The following is a 21,359-nucleotide window of genomic DNA, read 5'->3' as shown; positions in this document are numbered from 1 at the left end:
ATTTAATTCCAAATGTAAACAATAGACAAACAAAATAAGAGCCCCTCTCCCAAGCCTCCATTCCGAAGGCAAGGAGGCTGTCTGGTTACATAAAGTACACGCAGTACTCCGTGGTCTTGCTCAAAGATGTGATTGATCATCAGGTCTGCCAGGAGAGATGTAGGCTGTGACTTAGCCAGTACTTTCTTCAAGGTGGACCTGTACCCAGCCGGATGCTGATGATGGCATTGATGTCAGATCCTGGCCTCTGGATTTCACCATCTTGGCATCTGTCTCTGAGATTTCTTTTCACTAGGACTTGGGTCCAAGGCAGTGATGTGTACTTGATGGAGTATCTGATAGTGAGCCATAGTGAACAAGGCAAACAGTATCAAAGCACTACTGGATGAAGAGCGTATGTGTAATAAATAGCATAAGCGTGGCTTGCAGAAATGAAGGTCTACATGCAAAGAAACCATAGTGCCCGTCTTAAAGAGCATGTAACGCGACAGGGAATATTAAACACATTTGCATGTACTCTTGGACACTGGCTGGGAAAGAAAGAATGAAATACTAAGAGCCAGGTCTTGTGTGGATCAGTGATGGGTGTGTACTGTGTTCTGATGGGGGCACGCTCAGATTCTGCACTGGCAGTGGGAGTAAAGAAGTAAAAGGAAGGAGATAGAAATTGCCTGTAGAAGCTGATAAGCAAACGGTAACAACAACTAAAATAATGTATTAACTAATTTAATGATTATGAAAACGGGGGTCAAACTACTAGAAATTCTACAAAATTAGTTTTTAAAATCTCATCCCTTTTTCCTTCCAATGGTGGAGAGAGTTCATGACCGGGCTGCACATTCATTGAGATGGGATCTCATCATGTAGTCCAGGTTGGCCTAGAACTTGTGTATTCTGGGCTGGTCTCGCAGTCCCAATCCTCCTGTCTTGGCCTCCTCAGTACTGGGTTTACAGGTATGGCCCAAACCAGACTCCATCCATCCAGAAGAACATGAAACATTCTCTCAAGGGAGCAGGCAGGGAGACATTCCTGGATAGGTCAAGGAGAGAAGCTAGTCTATACGATCATCCCCATAGGAAGGAAATGAGGGTGAGAGAGACTTGAAGCAGCCAGGAGTGATGACTGTGATGTTTCTGTGGACTTTGGCCACCAGGCATTGACATCCTATCTCCGTGTAGTCCCTGACACCTACATTCTGATGACTGGGTGTCCAGCTACCAAGCAGCTGTTGCTGTCTCTCCCTATGGGATTCCTGGGCACCCTTCAGGAATTCCCCGTCTCCTAGCTGAACAGAGATCCTGCTCTGAATTTGACTGAATGAACCATGATGACCCTTCTCACAAGCTCATTATCACCACACTCTCTTTTTTTTCAGCCCATGCATCTTTCAAAAGTGCTTTCTAGAAGGAATGGAAATATTCCTCCCTCCTGTCCAGAGGAGGGTCTGCTGACACCCTGGCCTGACCACGGGTCACAAGTCTTCCTTTCCAGCTGTCGGCGAGTGAGAGCAAGCAAGCCTCCACCCCTGAGTGACTTCAGCCCGGATGATCCCGAATTGTTCTGCAGCCTTTTCAGTGTGGGTTGACATCATGAGTAGAGATGGCAGCCGGCCCTGGGAGGTTCTTAGGGAACAGTGTGTCACCGTTCTTTCTCACTTAGTGAGGCCTTTCTCTCCCTCTCTGATCATGGAAAGGGTACATTTGTTAAGCTGAGTATTTAGAATAGCAGATGCCAAATTCTTGGGAGTGACATAAAACTTGTAGAGCATCGAAATTATTGCCAACCCTGAGTAAGTCTGTGTGTGCATGCACATGTGAGAGTGTGAGCACACAAGTGTGTGTGTGGGCATGCATGCTCATGTGTGTGCATGCTCATGTGTGTGCATTCACCTGGGGAGATCAGAGGTCTCACTGTCCTGTGTTTTCTTTAATCAGACTCCACTGTACTTCCTTGAGACAGGATTTCTGAGCGAGCCTGGGCTCACCAGCTAGAATGTTTGACTGACCAGCAAGCCCCAGGGATCCGTCTACCTCTGCCTCCTAGTCCTGGGATTACAGGTATGTGCCTACTATGTGGGTTCTGGGAGTCAAACTCGGGTCCTCACGCTTGATTGACACGCACTTAACCGAGCCATTTCCCCAGCCACCAAGTTTCTAAATCTGTGTAGAGACTCCTTCAGGTCTCCTGATCCTCCCGTTTGTAGTGCGAAGGGGTAAATGTGATCACGTTTACAGAAACTTATTGGGAATTGTGCAATTTGATGAAGGTTGTAAATGCGTGCTGATGATACTGTCTAAGGATGCCCTCCTGTGGGAGCTGAAGCTGACTTCATGGTGGCGAAACTGACATTCACAAGAGCTTGTATTATTTGAGCTCACAGAAGGGAGTTCTTTTCTGAGTGAGCGCCAAGCCTGAGAGCTGACCTTGACTTTCGGGGCATTGAGACTCTCTGTGGATTTCATCGATGATACTCACTTGGAATCTCTCATAGGGCAGACTTAATTTAGACTCTACCATTTTCTTAATAAAAGACAACTTAATCTGAGGAGATTTTTACAATTCTTACTGTGTTGGGATTTTTAAATAAAGATTTATTTATTTTTATTTTATATATATATAAGTGAGTGTTTTGTCTGTATGTCTAGGGCACCACATGTGTGCAGTGCCCATGGAGACCAGCGGAAGGCATTGGTTCTTCTGGAACTTGAGTTATAGACCAGTGTGAGCCACCACATGGGTGCTGGGTACCAAACCCAGGCTCTCTGCAAGAGCAGCAATTGCTCTTAACCACTGAACCATCCATCTCTCCAGCCCTTGTGTTTGAGTTTTGAAAATAATAGATTATAGAGTGTTCTCACACAGGTTGCACCGAATCTAAAACGTGGTGGGAGGTATATGAATGTAGGTGGATTTAAAATCAATTTTGACTGAAGTCGTGCTTGCTGAGAACACGGTAATACATGGTCTCTTTATGGCTTCAAAGACATCAAGCCTGGTTAATGAACAATGAGTGCGTGCAAAAGGAATATTGAAAAGCCAGCAGTGAAGACTGGCTGAAGTTCTGAGACCACAAGGTCACCTTTGAAGATCCGCTGGCCTTCCTCAGGACTGGGTGTCCATTCTTGGCCCTGACCACAGGAAGAAGAGCAGTTTGGCTCTGGAATGCTTAGCACTCACCATCCTGATTCTCAAGAGCAAGCTGTTGTTGTTTCCTAATGGATGCCAGCTTGAGGGATGGCTTTGGAGTCAAAGTACTGGGCTTAAGCCAATGAACTTGGCACCTTGCCCATAGGTGCACAGTCTGAGAGAGGGAGGCCACTGAAGGTTGGGGAGGGGCAAGGATGCCACTGGGACCTTTGGCCTCCTTTGTGGCCTACTTACCACTCTCTAATCCTTTCTTTCCTGCGTTTTGTAAGAAGCCAGTAATCCTCATGAGGATAAGTGAGACGGTGACTTTATCCCCATCTCTGATGGCAAATTCCATCGGATCTAAACCCGAGTCCATAGTCCTGAGGTCAGAACTCTCCGAGGAAATTAAAAAAAAATGTTCAGGGGATCGAGAACCCCATCCTTGGAGCCTAGAGTATGCAATGACCTTGTTATAATCTGGAAGTTTGTTAGAGACACAACTCTCACCCCCCAGAATAGCATCTGGAGCTTGGGGCTGGGAGAACATGGGCAAAGCCAGTCATGAAGTGATGTCTTCTATTTCCAAGGTGGTCCCTACAGTGGGTGCCAATGCTCCTCCTACAGTGGAAGGTTGGCTTCTTGACTTTTAAGTAGCAGGATCTATGTTCCTGCACTTCAACCTGGGTGATTTGAAGATGACAATAAGTATGGCTTGAGTCACTTCTGAGGCTTCTTCAAAACAAACAGTATGGCTCCTGGAATATTCTTTCTTAGCTCCCAGCTGTTGGACCATGAGGAAATCCTGTCTGCACACAGGTGTTCCACCCAACGACCTCAACTCCTGCCTGTCAGGGGACCGCAAGGGCCAGACAAATGAACAAGGAAGTCTTTGAAATAACATCCACGGCTCAAGTTCAGCTTCCCATGAGACTCTGAGCAAGAATCGCCTTGCTCAGGCCCAGCAGACCCCCTCAAATAGTCAGGACATGAATGCCATCACCTTAAGTTTTGGGGGATAATTCCTTCTATACTGATAGGTGGTCATTCTATTTCTCTGACCAAAGGATGGTATGGGTTTTTGACCCAGAATTGGCCAGAGACACATGAGGTGGGTCTGTGGGACTTACATCTGGGGATGTTGTCTTTGTCTCTTGGGATGACAAAAGAAGGGGTACCCCTGTATCTCTGCTGGTGCAGTTACCTTTTCCGTATCATATTTTATGTGATCATCTTGCTGCCGGCCCAAGGATAAAGTCAGTTCCAGAAAGCACAACCAAGAGATGGCAAGAGTTGGGTTTATATACTTACATGTGTGATTAAAATTCTTTTGATCAAGGAAAGGCTATGAATAGCTTCTGAGACCAGAGTACAGACAGAAAAGAAATCACGATGGTGGTACAGTGTTGGTACATTCACCCATACCCTCATGGGAGAAGAAGGGATCCCAGACGCATTGCTAGGGAAGCATGCATGGCCGGTTCCAGGGTGGGAACCTCCTGCCTCCCTTGACTTGCCAGCTCGGTCTCAGGCTGAGGATGGCCTGCTATAATAATATCATAGTCAACAGTCCGCTTGCAGTTAGGACTAAATTCTATTATCTTCCCCATGTGTACAAAAACAAGCCTGGTACAGTGACGAAGAAAGTGTTTTAGAGAGAGAAAAATTCATCTTAGGTGTTAATAACATTGACAAAACTTGGAGTCAGTCATGTCTAAACATTTGTCCGGCTTGAAAACCCCACTTTGTCTTTTCCAAACAGAGCCTCGCAAGCGGGGACAAAAGCGGATGACGATCATCACGAGGTGCCGATGGAGTGGGAGGCTGGGACCTGCCTGTCGCTCTCAGTTCACAGGCAGATACAGAAACTGGCGTACAAGAACAATGTGGACCAAATCATTAGAGGTGTGGGTGTGGGCGTGGAGAGTGGGCTTGGAAACACTCTCAGCTGAGCTTCTCAGAATAGAAGGGGTTGCCCAAGGATTCGCAGTGAGTCAGTGGCTGAGCCCGGAGACAAAAATCAGCTTCTCTCATCTTCCCCATCCACTATGCTGTGAAACCAAGGAGCTGAACTCTTACGAAGCACCCTGCATGTGAGGGGCTGAGTGGTGACCTCCCTCAGATTTGTTCTCCAAGACCCCAGTCTGCAGTACCTCAGAATGTGGATATATTTGTATATGGGTACTTGAATGATTATATTAATAGTGATCATCAAATTTATTGGGATGAGCTCTAACCCATAATTGATGACTTTAAAGTTTTTTGAAACAGAGTCTCACACAGCCCAGGCTGGCATCAAACTAGCTATGTAGGTGAGAGTGACCTTGAACTTCTGCCTCTACATTCCAAGTGTTAGGAATACAGATATGTGCCACCACACCTGGATTATATAGTGTTAGGGGTTGAATCCAGGGCTTCATGCATGCTAGACAAGTGCTCTAACTGAGCTAATATCCCCAGCCCCTGGTGTCCTTTTAAGAGGTAATTTGGATATACCACACACACACACAAAGTCTCAGAGGCACATGGGCACACAGCAAGAAAGTAGCTATCTCTAAGCCAGAGGAAACGTCCCCCAGACCAGTCCTTATGGCCTCCTCCAAGCTGACTCAACCAGTGATCTTCAGTAGCCACCAGCTGTGTGGTTTCCTGTGCCACTTGCCAGAGCCTGCGAGTTACCCGCTGTGGCTTTGTGTGTTTGGGGACATTTGGCGTCTTAAAGAGAGCGAGGCAATAGTGGGCATGGCAAAAATACACAGCAAAGAGCGCCACATCGGCTTGCCTCTCCAAACTCGCTGGATAAACAATGGTCAAGCTGCACTGACACCTGGGGAACTATGGGGGTTTACGGGGTTTCCCGGAAGCTGCTTGCAGCCTCCCAGCTCAGTTTCCCCACCAGGAGAGCAGGGTCACATTGTCTGGCCTTCTGCAGGCATGTGATCTGTCCACATATGTCACATAGCTGGGAAGCAGATGCTTCCCCCTACTAGGATTAAATTGGCAACCCCCACATGTTCACAGACATCCTTGGCAAGGCAGCTGGATCAGCTGGAATCTGGCTTGTTTGGGCTCAAAACGCACCGTGTTGTCAAACCCGGCTGGCAGCTCCAGGTGGCACAGACACTTGTCCACACAACTAGATCTTAGAACCTTGGATGGACGCACGGTCCTTGAGTCAGGGACAATGACCTCAGGGTTGGACACAATGCTTGGAGCTCTGAACACAGAACTATCAAATTCTTGAGTTCTTGTCATCTGTCACTTCTTTGGGTTAAGGCATCAAAAGCCCCTGTGGAATGCCTTATCAAGGGGCTGTGTGGATTAAGACATCTTCAGCCGTTAACACCTTGGTGACTTCATTGGCACCGCTGAATACTTTACCTTAGTCCCTGATCAGGGCAGCTGCATTCTGGAAGGATGAAAGACAGAAAGTTCATGGCCTTGGGGAGAGTGTCACACAGAGAGATGTGTTTTGTGGAGGGACACTAACGACATCAAAGGATAGAGTGTCTCTTAAGGAAGTGTTTGCTTGAGATTTCTGAGCCAGCCAGACCGCTGGAACAGAATCACCTTTTGGCCTCACAGCATAGACCACAGGATAGAGAGCCAGCTTGGTTGGCAAGTGTTCAAGTCTGGCTTTGTCTATATCAGAAACTCGGCAACTCCAGCCTAACCTTGGCTGACCCGGAAGTGCAAGAATAAAATATAACTCGAACACGGGGCATCTTCAGATACATCACAGCAAGGGCTGCTGGCTTCCCAGGGGCCCACGGCTATGATTGGCACTCTGGAGGCAGGACTTCAAACATGCCCTCAGCCAATCAGCATGCCTGTGACTCCAGGCTCTGATGCCCACTGAAGGAAGAGCTACTCTGGGAGCAGGGAGAGGATTGGTCAGGTGACGATGGCTAAGCAGGGGGTGGGGAGGGGGGGAATGGCCTGGGCCTTGGCTCAGGGGGAAAGGGAAAGGCTGTCCAGCCGTCCCAGGTTCAGGTGGGAAGGAGGCCAGAGTTCAGCAGGGAGACGAGGACATCTGGTCGTAGTCTGGGCACTTGAGCAAAGCCGGGTAGTTGCTGTTCATCTGTAGGGAGGCATCGCTGGAAATGTCTGAGGGGCTGCGGCCCCGGATCCAGGCGTCCGGATGTAGAAACTGACCAGAGTAATCGGAACAGTTGCTTAGGCGTGGCCGGTAGAAGCCCGGGTGAGGTCGATACATGTCCTCGGCAGTATACCTCTTCATGAACAGGTACACAGACATTACCCCAGCACTCTACAGTGAAAGAGAAGCAGAGGGAGAGCTCAGTGATGGGGCGGGGTGGGGGGAGGATTGGTAATGTCCCGGCTGGGTCTTCCTGGAACACAGTCATAGAGCCTCTCCAACGGGAGGGACAGTGTGCATGGGACAGGAGTGGGCTCTGGGAACCTCACAATAGAAGAGACCCGGGAAAGCCAGGGAGAGGTAGAATCTGGGGAAGAGTGGTCTAGGATACTGTGGGATGCTAAACTCCTCCCTTCCGGGTAGGGCAGTACCAACTTGGCACAGGGCGGTATGGGGCAGGTTACCTCTGTTAACAGGAAGGAGATGGCAGCGAAGGCAAACGACCATCCATATTTGTAGCTGAAATAGGTCTCTGCATCCTTGGTTCTGTTGAGCATCTCATCATTGATGCTAGAGATGTACAGAACCAGGCCCACCACAAGAGAGAGGCCTGGATGAGGGGAGGGGAGAGAAGGGCACGTTCAGCCTGGAGGTCCAGGGAGTTGGCCAATATGGTACCGCTGGGATCAAAGCCTTCACTTTGGAGCTCCAGAGTGAGCATGAGTTTGCCTCCTGATGTCTCTGTCTACACCCGCATCTTCTAGGGAGTTAACAGGTGTAAGTACGATATCTCCCTGTCCAACCGTTCTCTGAGCTGAGACGAGCCCAGCGATAGATATACTGACCTCTGTTGCAATATCCTTCCGTATCCTTGTTCACTGGGCCTCCTCTGGGCTCCTGGCACTGAATTGTCCTGAAACATTGTTATGATCCTGGGGTGTGAACCCTGAGTTATTAAGAGGATTTTTATTAATGTGAGGGCTAAGATAAGGCTTGTCTGCAGGGCTTCCAATCCCTGTCTCCAGCAGGGGATGGTACCTATGTCACTATGGCCTGGGGCCTCTGCAGACCACTTGGTAACACAGTGTGTCCTCTCTGAGATCTTCAGCCAGGAGATGTAAGGGAAGTTTGTTCAGATCCTGGCCAGCATGAACCAGGAGGCTACTGGGGCCCCAAACTCCAGCTGCCATTGTGCACGTGACTGCCTCAGGCAGCAGCTCCACCAATTAGCGAGTGTAATTGAGTCGAGATGTAATTAATCAGTCTCCACTGAACTGGCCAGGTTTCAGGCCATCCACACTGTTTTAGGAAATTGGGGCCTCTCCAAGGATGGATGCGAGAGGGAGACAGGTGTGATTCAAACCTTGCCCTGTTCTTAGCTCAAGTGTGAGTCACTGCTGCCCCCAAACGTCCCTCTGTTGTCATGAACCCATGTGTCACCTCTATCCTAGACTTACGGTCCTGTGATTCACTCACTGTTGGAATCTCAGGCATCCTGATCTACGATCATTTTGGCTGCTTTGGAGTTCACGGGAGGAAAAATTAACAGCCTGGCCATGGGTTTGCCCCGCTCTGGCTAGCCGGAATACTACCATAGCAATGCTGGCCTCTGATATTCCAGGTGTTATTGGACTCATTTCGGGGATGAAAGAGTGGAAAGGTGGACTAGAAGGGAGAATGCATGGCGGGTGGGTTGTTGGTGGGCAGAGCAAAAAACCAGATGGGCAGAGGAGTGTGTGTGTGTGTGTGTGCACATACGTGTGTGTATGTGTGTGCGCATACGTGTGTGTGCGTATGTGTGTGTAAGAAAAAAACAAAGAAGAAGGGTTCTTAGGGGTCAAGTAATCTGCCTTCCACCTGATTTAAAGATTATGCTGACAGGGAAATGGTAGGCAATAAGGGTGCCTATGCCAGAGAATCATTTTCCCTTTATTGTCTTATAGCTGTTCACCAACCTTTCTATCCATCCATCTATCTGCCATCCACCCATCCATTCATCTATCCATCCATCCATCCATCCATCCATCCATCCATCCATCCATCCGTCCAGCCACTGTATCTATTCATCCTAGTCAAACCACCTACCTTACGTTCTACCTGGGCATCAGCTCCTAGAACTCTATTCCCCAGACAATTCAAGGCACTTACAATGTGTGCCCCAAAAGCCAGTCCATTATTCTCTAGAGAAAAGGTCTCCCTGAGGTCCCCGGGGAGAAGGCACCGGTCTTATCCACCACACTCCTTTGCCTTCTCACACAATTCTCTGTCACTCATTTTGGTTCACGCGTTCATCCTCTGGGGCTGAGAGCTCTCCAATCTTTGTCTTCGATTCAGGTGACTCCGTGAGCCTCCAACCCCTGATGTCTAGCCGCCTTCTAGATACCTCTCCTTGGTGCCACAATGGACACCTCACACTCAGTGTTTCCCACACCAGTCTTACAACCTTTGTGCAAAGCTGTTTCTCTGTCTGAGACTCCTAGATCATGGATGTGATCTAGGAACGCCCCAGCAAGGAAACAGCACTCATCCTTGGTGCCTCCCTGGACAGCCTAGTCCTGGTCCTAGTGAGTCTACCTTCTGGATGTCACAGGAGCTTCCTCCTTCTTTCTGTCGCAGTATCACATCAGTCTGTGCCATTACTGCCCATCCCCTGGACCTCCCGGAGCCACCTCTGTGCAGGGTCCCTGGCTCCTGCCTCACTTCCCTTCCTCAGGGTTCCTAACAGCGTGAGTTCTAACAACCACATCCGATCCTCTTCCTTGGCTCAGAATCCTCTCAAGGCTTCTTACCAAGTTTCAGATCTCAAGACAATTCAGGTGCCTCTGGGGTCTCCCTTCCCAATACATTTCCTCAGGCCCCCAGAGACTCCATGGGTTTCCAACACTTGGAGCTCTTCCATCTCCCCGGGCCCCTTTCTTCTCTCTAATTCTGTCTTTGTCTAATTCCTATTCCCTGCATAGATCAGCTTCTCCTCTAGCTTTCTCTGACCAACCCTTGTTCTGGATTTCAGCCACTAATCTGGGTCCCAATGGCGGTTCCCAGTGGTCCTGTCACAATCTCCTTCACTCCAAGTTCCTATTTCCACTCAGCATGTTTATATCTTCCACTACCCTGACCTTTCAGTAATGCCAGCACCCAGAATAGGGTGTAATAGATGTGGTCACTGACTGACTGACCGATTGACTGACTGACTGACTGAATAAAATACAACTTGGTGATAGTCCCTGAAGACCGGTCTATATTGAAGGGGTCTGGTGAGCTCAGGATATGGTGTGTGGTTAGATTATGAAAACAGGACTCTCTGGAGGTAGCTGAGGATGAGGGGTGAAGGGAATCATTGTTCCAAAGGGTGATGCATTTATTTTCCAAAGCCATACTAAGGAGGCAGCCCTTTCAGACACAGGAATGGATACTCGTCAGTGGGAGCTGGAGAGGAAGTGGTGGGGTATGCCCTGAAGACAGTTGCTGAGTTCCTGTTCCAGCTCTGCCCAGAACCCATCAGGTCACTCTAACTCTGAAGCCTCACGTGCTTTCTTTCGGAAGGTCATGGGTGGGTCCAAGGACATCAGAAGTCTCCTTTAGCCCTAACCCGGCTCTGCCACGGGCACTGGCTCAGATCATTCCTTGTCCATGTCGGCTTGCTGTCAAGAGGCTTCCCAAAGAAGACTTGCTCAGGAGCTAAAAGTCAAAAGTCCAGGGTGTGTGGAGACAGGACGACAGACACAACTTACCTGAGAGGATAAAGAAGATGCCAGAGACAAAGGCCAGTATGGTCCGGTGGGGACGAATGTGCCCGATGTTGCTCAGGATGAATCCGATGAACATGAAGAAGAGGCTGACGAGCGGGAAGGGGGTGGCCGAGCGAATCATTTCTAATGCGGGGGGCAAAGGGACAGCCTGTCAGGCTACCACAGTGACCTTCCTTCCTCTCCTCATTCTGGGAAGTACGGCCATGCCTACCAACAAGTTCTCGGAGACCTGCTCCCACAAAAGTGGCCTGGGGGGCTCCTGGTGCGGGCAGGGCTTTTGTCTCCAGTGTAGAGCTTGCAAGGTCTGACTCCAACAGCCAACACATTCAGAGGTTTGCCTCCCCTTCAGGCATAAGCTCCTCTCCTGGGAATCTACACTGTCTGTCTACAGGAGAGCTGTAAGGGAGCCTGGTCATGTCCTCTTGCTGTGGCTTTGAGAGACATCCAGTCCACCATTTCTAAGGGCATGCTCTGAGGATTACAGGGGACTGGTGCTGGTCTCTTTATTTCTCAATTTATAATCACCTGGGAGGAGTTCTACTGTATACTAAAGAATTTGCTCTTTAAGCTGGGCAGTGGTGGTGCAGGCCTTTAATCCCAGCGCTCAGGAGACAGAGGCAGGTGGATCTTTGTGAGTTCAAGGCCAGCCTGGTCTACAAGAGCTAGTTCCAGGAAAGGCTCCAAAGCTGCAGAGAAAACTCTGTCTCAAAACACTAATAAAAAATAAAAAATAAAAAAAAAGAATTTGCTCTTTATTTCTGTTTCCTGAGAGGCAACCAGTAGAGTATCTTTGTTATTCGTGTGGGCTCCCAAGAGCAACCGAGTTTGTGCTTACAGGATGGAGGCAGGAAAGAGCAACCACACTGGCTAGAAGATTGGGGCTTGGGACCATGGGACGTAAGTCTGACCTCTGAGGAGGGAAGGGGCTGGCACTGAGCCATTCACACGGTAGTAGCGATTAGCTAGTATTTAGAGGTCATTTGAAGTCTGCAGGACAAGCGTGTTGGTTATATGTACATTGAGTATTAAGCCATTTTGTACAGCAGATATGAGTGGGTAGCTGTTTGTATCCAGAGGGTCCTAGAACCAGCTCAAGGGCTGATCTGTATTGGGAACACTGCAAGTTCATGCTGAGAGTCAGAGCAAATCTGGTGATAAAGTCAGTCTTGTTACAGTCCAGAGAGGCTGCTTCAGACTGGGTGTGAGTGTTCCTTCCCTTCCTGGGGTCAGAGATATGGGGGTTCCAGCAATCTCTCTTCGCCCTGGGAAAATGAGCCTGCAGCACAGGCACGAGTGAACTAGACCAGCGTAACCAGCCAAGGCCAAGGGCGCTAGCTCCTGAGAAGATTCAGGATGTTTGACTCTTCCCTTTGTCTGACTCTGTCCCACTACTGGCCCAGCTTAGAACGTTCTAGACACCTACTTAGCACATTGACTGTGGATTCTGACGTTATCTGGGAGTTCATGGGCATCACGTACTCGATGGTGAAACACCGTCCTCGCTCCTCGCCTGCGGAGACAAGAAATCACTGCCATTTCCTGGTCCCACTCCAACATGGATTTGAGGTTAGTACGTCCCAACTGCTTCTAGGATCCTTGGGCCTGTGTCTCTGTACCTGGGCTGGAGAAACACTCTAGGGAGGTTTTCATCCCTCGGCTGGTGGCTCACAGCAGGGGGTGGGGAGATGTCTTGATGTCACTTTCTTCCCAGAGTGAGGACAAAAGCATGGGAAGAGGTCAGCACTGAAATCTATACCCAGCAAGCACCTGGTGCCAGCTGTTGCTTTTGACTGTGCCATTGCTGTCTCAGACACATGAGCGTAAGTTTTTGTACAATAACGTACCCCCCAGCTCCAGTCTTGTCAATCAGACCCTTCAAACTCTGCCTCTGGTTAGGCAGAGATGGATGCCCAGCATCTGGAGCAGGGGGAGATGAGGTCAGAGTTGGAAGCTATTCCTAAGACGGAGTCTACAGAGTGACACAGGATAGTGTCAGAATAGCCAGGCTGGAGCCAGATGTGTCTTTTCTGCTAAACCACATCCAACCTCTGACCTATCCATCAAAACCCTAGCATCAAGAGGGGATGAAAAGTGCTGTGCTTTCTCTCAACACAACACAGGTTCCAGGATCCCATAAGAGAAGCTCAGGGACCGTACTGTGGCTATCAGGGACCGCATAGCTTACACAGGTCTTCTGGGACAGGGGGATGCTACTCTTGTGTAGGGTGAGACTTGGCTGTGATAAAGGTCTTGAGCACAGGGCTCTAGGTTTAGCGACTCACTTGGTTCTAGAGAAGCCCCAAGTCCACAATAGCAGGATCGAAATTTGCACCTTCCTGGAAAGTCCTACGTCTATGTTTGCCTTGTGTGGCCATTTTACCGACAAAGGAACAGGAAACTGCTGAACGTTTCCTGTTCTTTAATCTTGTGAACGTCAGTGAGGTAGCAGCCTAGATTCTCTTAGCCTGCTACAGTCTTCACTTCCGTGTTGGTAAAGGGGCAATGATAACCCTTCCTTGCAGTGTCATTGGGAAGGCTATGTGTCATCAGTGACATGGGTAGCTAAGGTAAGGCCTGAGAGAGCTGTGTAGATTGTGAGCTGTCATTCAATGCTAGAACACAGAGTGGGAAAACCAGGCTTACACGGATCTTTTAGTAGGAAAGCAAACCCTGGGACCTGAGACAGCTTGCTCTCTGGACATTGTGAACCAGGGTCTGAGTTTGGATCTGTAGTCTGCTGGCTGCTTGTAGCACTGCCCAGAGTCGGCGGAGATTGTCTATGATGAACTGTTGCTTCCCGGCACCTCCTGGGTGTCTCTAAGTAGGGAGAAAACCCCTTGGGACAGGTATTCCCCAGGGAAGGACAGTGCTTACCGGCAAGGAAGCAGACCCGCCAGAGGCCCGAGTGCAGGGACATTTTGACCTCCGTGCTCTGGTTCTGTGGAAGGATGATGCCTTCCTCCAGGTACAGCCAATAGTCCGTGCTGACCGCGATGCCCAGCAGGCCCAGGCCGCAGACAGCAAAGACACTGCTCAGCAGGGTCAGGGCCTTCCTCCCACAGGCACTCATCTTCGGGGATGGTCACTGGGCAGCCAGCAGTGCTGTTTCACGGGAGCAATGGGCTATGGGGACAGAGAGAAGGTTTGAGCAGGAGGTGGTAAGCAGTAACTCAAGACAGTCTGCTCCGGTTCAGTGAATAAATAAGAGCAACTAGGCTGCTTCTTAGTTTCCAGATATCTCCACTGAGGGCGACCCTCTCCCTCTGCCCCTCAGGGATCCACAGCTTTCTCTTAAGGCTTGTATCTATCCCCTTGTCTTCTGAGTTCCCCTTCCTACACATTACCATCCATCATTCTGCCAATCCATCCACATCCTCCCATCCATCTGCCCATCCATCCATCCATCCATCCACCCATCCATCCACTCATTTGTCTATCCATCTAGTCATCTGTCTGTCCATCCGTCTGTCCACCCATCTATTCATTCATCCTTCCACCCATGCATGCATGCATCCATCCGTCAGTCTGTGCATCCATCCATCCACCCATCCATCCACTCATTTGTCTATCCATCTAGTTGTCTGTCTGTCCATCCATCCATCTGTCCATCCATGCATCTATTCATTCATCCATGCATCCATCCATCCATCCACCTATCCATACAGCTATGCAACTATCCAGCCAATCAGCTACCCATCCATCCACACACCCATTTATCTATCCATCATCCATCCACCCACCCACCCACCCACTCACCCACCCACTCATCCATCCATCCATCCATCCATCCATCCATCCATCCAGTCAGCCAGCCACCCACCCATCCACCCACTCATCCAGCCAGCCAGTCAGCCAGTCAGCCAGCCACCCACCCACCCACCCATCCACCCATCTATCTATTCATGCATCCCATCAGATATGAGAGATACAAAGATGAGCATTCTGCTCTTGCCCTTGAAAAACTATCTATCTAGAAAAATGGTGACCCCAAAGCAGTCCAATGTAACCCATTAAGGGCCATGGCCAAGACACCACACAGGAAAAAATGGGGATCAAGTTCTCTGGGTGGGTTCCTCTGAGTGTCAAGGTCTCTAAGGGTCTTCTGCTTTCCGACACAGGCTCCAGAAGTGGGCAGCAGCCTTGGGGAGACACACGGGGCTAGAGAAGGATGCTTGCGGGAAGCATTCCTTGTGCGACTCTGATCCCATGGGAGACTGGGTAAGCACATGTAAAGCAGCCAGATCAAAGGTGGGTTTCAACAGCCCCCCAAATCCTTCCAAGTGAATATGGAATGACTGTTCCCTGCTTAGAGCTCCCCACTGTCCGGGGCCAGAGCTGAACCAGCCAGAGAAAAGCTGAGTATCTGCAAGGTGAGCCACGAATCCATTCTTGGAAGCCATGATGCCTGCGGGCTTAGGGAAGTGATGGAGGCTAGTCCTCAGAGCTGCTGGCCTTGGGGCTTCTATACTGTGGCTGCAGCTAAGACTCCCCCAGGAGTGGCTAAGAATTCCTTATTCTGGATTGCTTCACATAGTTTCATATGGCATTCATCGGGACCTAATGATGACCTTGAAAAAGTGTTCCCAGGTAATTCTAACAGAAAGTTGAGAACAGATCTCTGCTGTGCCAAGTGCTTCCCATGGACCTGCAACATCGGCATCACCAGGGAGCTGGTTTAAAGAGCAGATGCTGAACCCTCCAATGTTCTGTTATGGGTTAGGTCTGAATATTTCCCCATAGGCTCGTGTTTTTGAATACTTGGTTCTGAACTGGCAGTGCTGTTTGGGGGAGTTATGAAACCTTTATTATTGTGGTCCAGCTGGCAAAAGTGGGGCACTAGGGACCGACCATGAGATTATATCTGGCTCCGGTTCTTGCCTCTACAGGATGTGAGGAGGCTCTTCCACTGCCACAAGCTCATGCCTTCCTCCCAATGATGGATAGACTGGAACCATGAACCCAAATAAATCTTCTGTCCTTTAAGTTGCTCCTATTAGGTGTTTTGCAATAGTGACGAGAAATGTAGCTAAATCAATCTGCATTTTAAGAAGACCCAGGTGAGTCTGCCTGCCCACTAAAGTCTGAGGAACACTGTGCCAAGTTAACAGGAGACAGCATTGCAGCGTGGCACCTGCTATGAGACAGTGTGACACCAGCCTTGTTAGATTCAGAGTCACCATGGAAACACACCTCTGACGATGCTGTGAGGACGTCTTCAAAAGGCATAGCTGAAGGGGAAGACACACCTTGAACATGGACAGAGGCATCTTTAGGGCAGGGTCCTAAACTGAATAAAGAGGGAGCTGAGCATGCTCCCTTGCCTCTCCTTGCTGCCTACAGGCACAGTGTTCCCAGCTGTCTCACACTCCTGCCATCACGATTTTACCACCACAGCGGACTGTGTCCCCTCAAACTGTGAGCCAAAACAAACTCTTCTTTAAGTCACTTTTGTTGTGCATTTTGCTACAATGAATAAAGTTATTGATCTGTAAAAAGAATCTCGAAATGTGACCCAAGCCCAGAAGAAGGCAGACAGAGTCACTTCTAAAAGATGCAAGCCTAGGGTGAGGAGGATGAGAGCTGCACTGATAGCTTCCCTGCCACAGAGTTCCAACGGTGTGGGCAACTTTGAGTGTTACAAGGTTAGGGTTTGGAATGGGGCAGTGTGGCCTCGGCTGGGTCCACCCAGCCCAGGGCCTGGGTGGTGTCCCCAAGGACCCTACTAAGGAATGAGGCCATGCTTTGGCTGAGAGCTAAGCATGGTTGGATGCCAAGAAACCTGAAAAGCTTCAGAGACCGGGTTTGTCTGTGAAGTTGCACTCACTGCTGGGTGGCAGGGGATAGGCCATTGGTACTCTTTGCCTGGGAGGGGTCATCCCACAGCATTAACCCTGCCCTAACAGCTGACCATGGGAGAGTTGGGAGAGCTGTGGGAAGGACCACACGCTGTGCTCTGGAGGTGTGTAAAGGTAGGGGGTCTGCAAGGCAGAGTGTGGAAAGCTCAGGTCCTACAACCCTTCCAACACTGGCTTTGACAAGGAAGGTAAAAGTGAAATAAGTCAGCTGTACGATAGTGGAGGGCTAGAGCAATAATAGTTTTTCTAGATGGGGGAAGGGGTCCGCTGGCCCTGTATCCTGACTCTGGAAGAATTGCATTGCATGGGGTAAAGGTTGACAACATGGTTTACTTTCACCTACTCCAAATTTCCCCAAACTTATCCGTCCACAAAAGGGGTCTAGGAAACCCACTTTGGGGGCTGTGCTTCTCCTCTAGAGAATAAAAAGACCTGTTCTGTCCCCTCCCCAGAATTTCTGGGGGATTAACTGCCGTGGAGGATAGGACTGTGGCTTGCAAAAGCCAAAGCTGGACCCGGTGTAGGGTATTATTTTTCAGTAACAATGGACTAAAACCCTACCTTTCTCAGAGCAGACAGATCAGGACGCCTGAAATACGACAGCTGTTGCCTGGCGGAAGCTGAGCAGCCAATTTTAATGTTAAGCTTGGCAGAGATGAGAAAGATTTGGGGCTTGGAGATTTGGAGAGATGAAAGTGGAGAGGAGATTGGATCCGAATCAGTAAAGCAAAGCATGAGAGAAGAGGCTGAAGGTGACTTTGTCCAAGAACTCTACAAGAAAAGGCCCTAAAATCCTGGCGTGTGCTTAGGCAAACCCCAAGAATCCCCTCCTTTTACAGAGAATAGGACAACTGCATGGGGGTTGGGGGTGAAAAGCAAAGAAATTTAGCAAATTCATTGCAAACATAATTATACTTTTATTATAGCATCATATTTATGTATAAAGTACTGACTCTCAATTACTGCCCAGAGCCCTTACCAATCCCTTACAGTAACCCATGGGTAGGTATATTAACGTCATTTTATGGATGGGGAAACTGAGGCTTAGAGGTGTCAAGCCTACAGGATACCATAGATGGCAGACTGGATTGAAGCCAAAGCCAACTCCAAACTCTCTGCCTACACTGTGTGGTTTTCTCCTGGAGAAATAAATGGGCTCAAAGAGTTTTCAGGCAGTGGAGAATTACCCAAAGAAGACATTCTAGAATCCAGAAATGCCTAAGACGCAGGTCTTTAGATAATTTTCTAAATGATCGAGTATTACATAGGGATTAGAATAACGAATGTTTTGGGACTTCCTATGGGAAGCCGCCCCTGGGTGGTAGCTTCTGTTATCATTTCCATAGTGGGCCACCGTGACTTGGCACCTCTGGTTCCGAAAACCACGCTGTAAGCAAGGGGACTAATACTTCCCTGGACCCCACCCAGGCAATCAGGTTCCAGAAGGCAGAAGTGCTAGAGCCAGACGAGGCTATCATTATGAGGAACAAAAATGAAAATTATCAATGTCTGGACAGCTCTTTTACGGGAGTTCTGGGGATCTAAGTCAGTTTCTCAGGCTTGCTCCATAAACACGTCCCTCACTTGGTAAGCTGTCTTCCTCGCCCCAGTCTGTTCTGATGCCTGCTGCTCTGTCTCCCGACGTCCATCCTCTGCAGTTAGAGCTTTTTTTTGTCTCTGAAGAGAGAGGAGGACAATTTGTGTAAGTTTCTCCCACACGAGAGATGTTTACCTTAGGATGTTCAACGGACAAAACAGACTGCAAAACCACAAACTTAATGGACGCTTGACTCTGTGAAAAATCTACAGACTGGGGAGAAATAAACCAAGATATCAGCAGAAGATGCTCCGGGTAATAAGGTTATATGTGTTTTATGTTCTTTGTACTTTTCTGTGTGCTCCAGAAGGCTTCGAAAAAAACACACATTATTTCTCTAGCCAGAGAAGAACATGAGATTAAAGATTAGAGACATCAGTTCTCCAACCACTGCTGGCAGAAACAAAACTGAAGGGCGCCCGCTCCGTCCCGCACTGAAGCTGGCCCCGTGCGGTGCCGCCATCCTTTGGAAACGGGGGCCCGGGAGCACGGAGGTTTTGTATGGTTTCTGATGATTACCGGTGCCGTTACCTCTAAGTATTAGCTTGTTAATGATCGGGAATTAACGGCTGCTAATTATCATCTCTGACTAGCAATTAGAGAGAGACGTCTTGTGGAGATTAAATCACTAATGGTACATTTCCCTGCCCAAGCCAGTCATGAAAGGACTTTGAGATGAAGTGCTCAGGGACTCAGGGGTAGGTGAGGTGGTAGGTACAAAGAATTGTGGGGGAGGATGGATGGGGTTCAGTTGGAGAATAGTAAAAAAGATAGTCAAATAAAGACACCCCGGGGTCAATACCTGCCAGGCTCAGCAGAACCCCAGGAGGGCTTTGATGAAAGGTTTGGGGAGCAGGGACTGTTGACAAGGCTTTGGAATTAGTGTCAGCTGCTCCTCTGAGCTGGTCCATGGACTCAGCGTTGGTGTGGCCAGTAGCCAGCAAGAAAAGGTGACCAGAGGACAGTTAGTGGGTCCCAATCCCCTGCCTGCGTCCAACCAGAATATCATCATCATCCTCTCAACAGCTCAGGGTTAAAAGTACTTGCTGCTCTTGCAGAGGACCTGGGTCTGGTTCCCAGGACCCACATAGTGGCTCACAACCATCTGCAACTCCAGCGTCAGGGGATCCAACGTCTTCTGGCCTCTGCAGGTAGCAGGCATTCATGTGGTATACATATACACATGCAAGCAAAAACACTCATACACATAAAATAAAAAAATAGATATTTTTGAAAATGATCACAAGTCATTTGATATTCTTTGTCTTGAGGAGTGGGTTTGTGGCCCTTTCCCTTGAATCTAGACATTTTGTGACTGTTCTGGTTAAGAAAGTGAACAAGAGTAATGCTACGGGCCTTTTCGGCTGTGAGAAGATACTGAATTTTCTCAGGAACTGTCGCAGCAAAAATAGCACCCATGTGTGATGGCCAGCCCAAGATCATCTTGCTTTAGAGTGGGTTTTCTCAACCTACTGACCTTTGGGGCTGGGAAATTATTTGTTATGTGAGTCATCAATCATGTATACTGTAGGGTGCTCAGGAGTGTCCTGTCCTGTCCTCCCATGTACACTGTAGGGTGCTCAGGAGTGTCCTATCCTATCCCCCCATGTACACTGTAGGGTGCTCAGGAGTGTCCTATCCTATCCTCCCATGTATACTGTAGGGTGCTTAGGACAGCGTCCTGTCCTATCCCCCCATGTACACTGTAGGGTGCTCAGGAGTGTCCTATCCTATCCTCTCACGTACACTGTAGGGTGCTCAGGAGTGTCCTATCCTATCCTCCCATGTATACTGTAGGGTGCTTAGGACAGCGTCCTGTCCTATCCCCCCATGTACACTGTAGGGTGCTTAGGAGCATCCTATCCTATCCACCATCATCAGATGTCAATAGTGTCCTGATTCTGACACACAAAAATAACCACCTGAGTGGGACCCACTTTCAGGGTGGGTACAGATGCTGTGTTTGACACTGTGCTGAGCTTCCCACAAACAGCCAGCATGGGCTCCCCAACAAGTCTCAGCCCTCCTGGTTCCCCTCCACACCAGCCAGCTGGAGAGCTGCTAGGTCTTTAGCCTATGAGGAGTCAATCTGTGTAATGATACAGGGTGACTTCATGGTAGGGAAAGTGGCCTCTCTGAAGACACAGATGAAAAATATCCACACATACAGAGTGCTAAGGACCACACACGCAGGGGCTTAGAAGGGACTGTCACCTGAAACCGGGGGACCTTAGCCTCATTCCACGTTTCCCTCCCTGCACTTGCTCTGTCTTGGTCTGAGACACCACCTCCCAGCAAATGGTCATATGGCTGCTGACTGGGAAGCTGCCAAAGAGCTTGTTCTCCCCTCTGGCTCTGCCAGCCTCTCTGTTATACTGCAGATGCTCTCGTTAGGGTTTGAGAACTGCTGGGCAAGGATGTATTGTCCTTCAATAAAAGAAGGACCCAAGGAGAATGCTTTCCGCATTTTAACACATTCTGCCCTATGATTAAGCCACAGCAAGACTGTCTGCCAGGAATTTGTCCTACCAAGGGGAGGATACAGAGCCCTGGCAAACCCCATCACACTGTGTCCCCAAACCTCCTGGAGTGGAGATCAATGTTTAATAAAACGCACACCCTCAGTTTGGCAAGAGGGGGTTGATGAATGAGTTTTCATAAAGACCATTGGCATTGTGGGTAACCAGCAATGCCCGTTGCCAATAGACAGACGTCCGGCAGGAGTCAGATGACCATCAAGGTCCAACAAGACACCTTGTGAGGGCTGGAGAGATGGCTCAGGGGTTAAGAGCACTGCCTGCTCTTCCAAAGGTCCTGAGTTCAATTCCCAGCAACCACATGGTGGCTCACAACCATCTGTAATGGGGTCTGGTGCCCTCTTCTGGCCTGTAGGCATACATGCAGACAGAATATTGTATATATAATAAATAAA

At 49.1% G+C, this 21,359-nt stretch overlaps 1 protein-coding gene across 1 annotated transcript in view; it reads right to left on the bottom strand.

The window, feature by feature from the left end:
• Nucleotides 1-4,409: 4,409 nt before the first annotated feature.
• Nucleotides 4,410-21,359, bottom strand: part of Cacng5 (calcium voltage-gated channel auxiliary subunit gamma 5) — a 48,470-nt gene continuing 31,520 nt past the window's right edge. The window contains exons 2-6 of the mRNA XM_075990293.1: nucleotides 13,850-14,098; nucleotides 12,399-12,485; nucleotides 10,958-11,098; nucleotides 7,691-7,836; nucleotides 4,410-7,397 (exon numbers count right to left, since the gene is read on the bottom strand). Of these exons, the coding sequence (XP_075846408.1) occupies nucleotides 7,140-7,397; nucleotides 7,691-7,836; nucleotides 10,958-11,098; nucleotides 12,399-12,485; nucleotides 13,850-14,045 (828 nt within the window). The 5' untranslated portion in view covers nucleotides 14,046-14,098 and the 3' untranslated portion in view covers nucleotides 4,410-7,139. The remainder of the gene's footprint in view (nucleotides 7,398-7,690; nucleotides 7,837-10,957; nucleotides 11,099-12,398; nucleotides 12,486-13,849; nucleotides 14,099-21,359) is intronic.

The sequence above is a fragment of the Microtus pennsylvanicus genome, chromosome 11 (genome assembly GCF_037038515.1).
Source record: "Microtus pennsylvanicus isolate mMicPen1 chromosome 11, mMicPen1.hap1, whole genome shotgun sequence".
NCBI classification, from domain to species: domain Eukaryota; kingdom Metazoa; phylum Chordata; class Mammalia; order Rodentia; family Cricetidae; genus Microtus; species Microtus pennsylvanicus.
The sequence above is the reverse complement of the archived record's forward strand: the minus strand, read 5'-3'. Positions and strand labels throughout refer to the sequence as shown.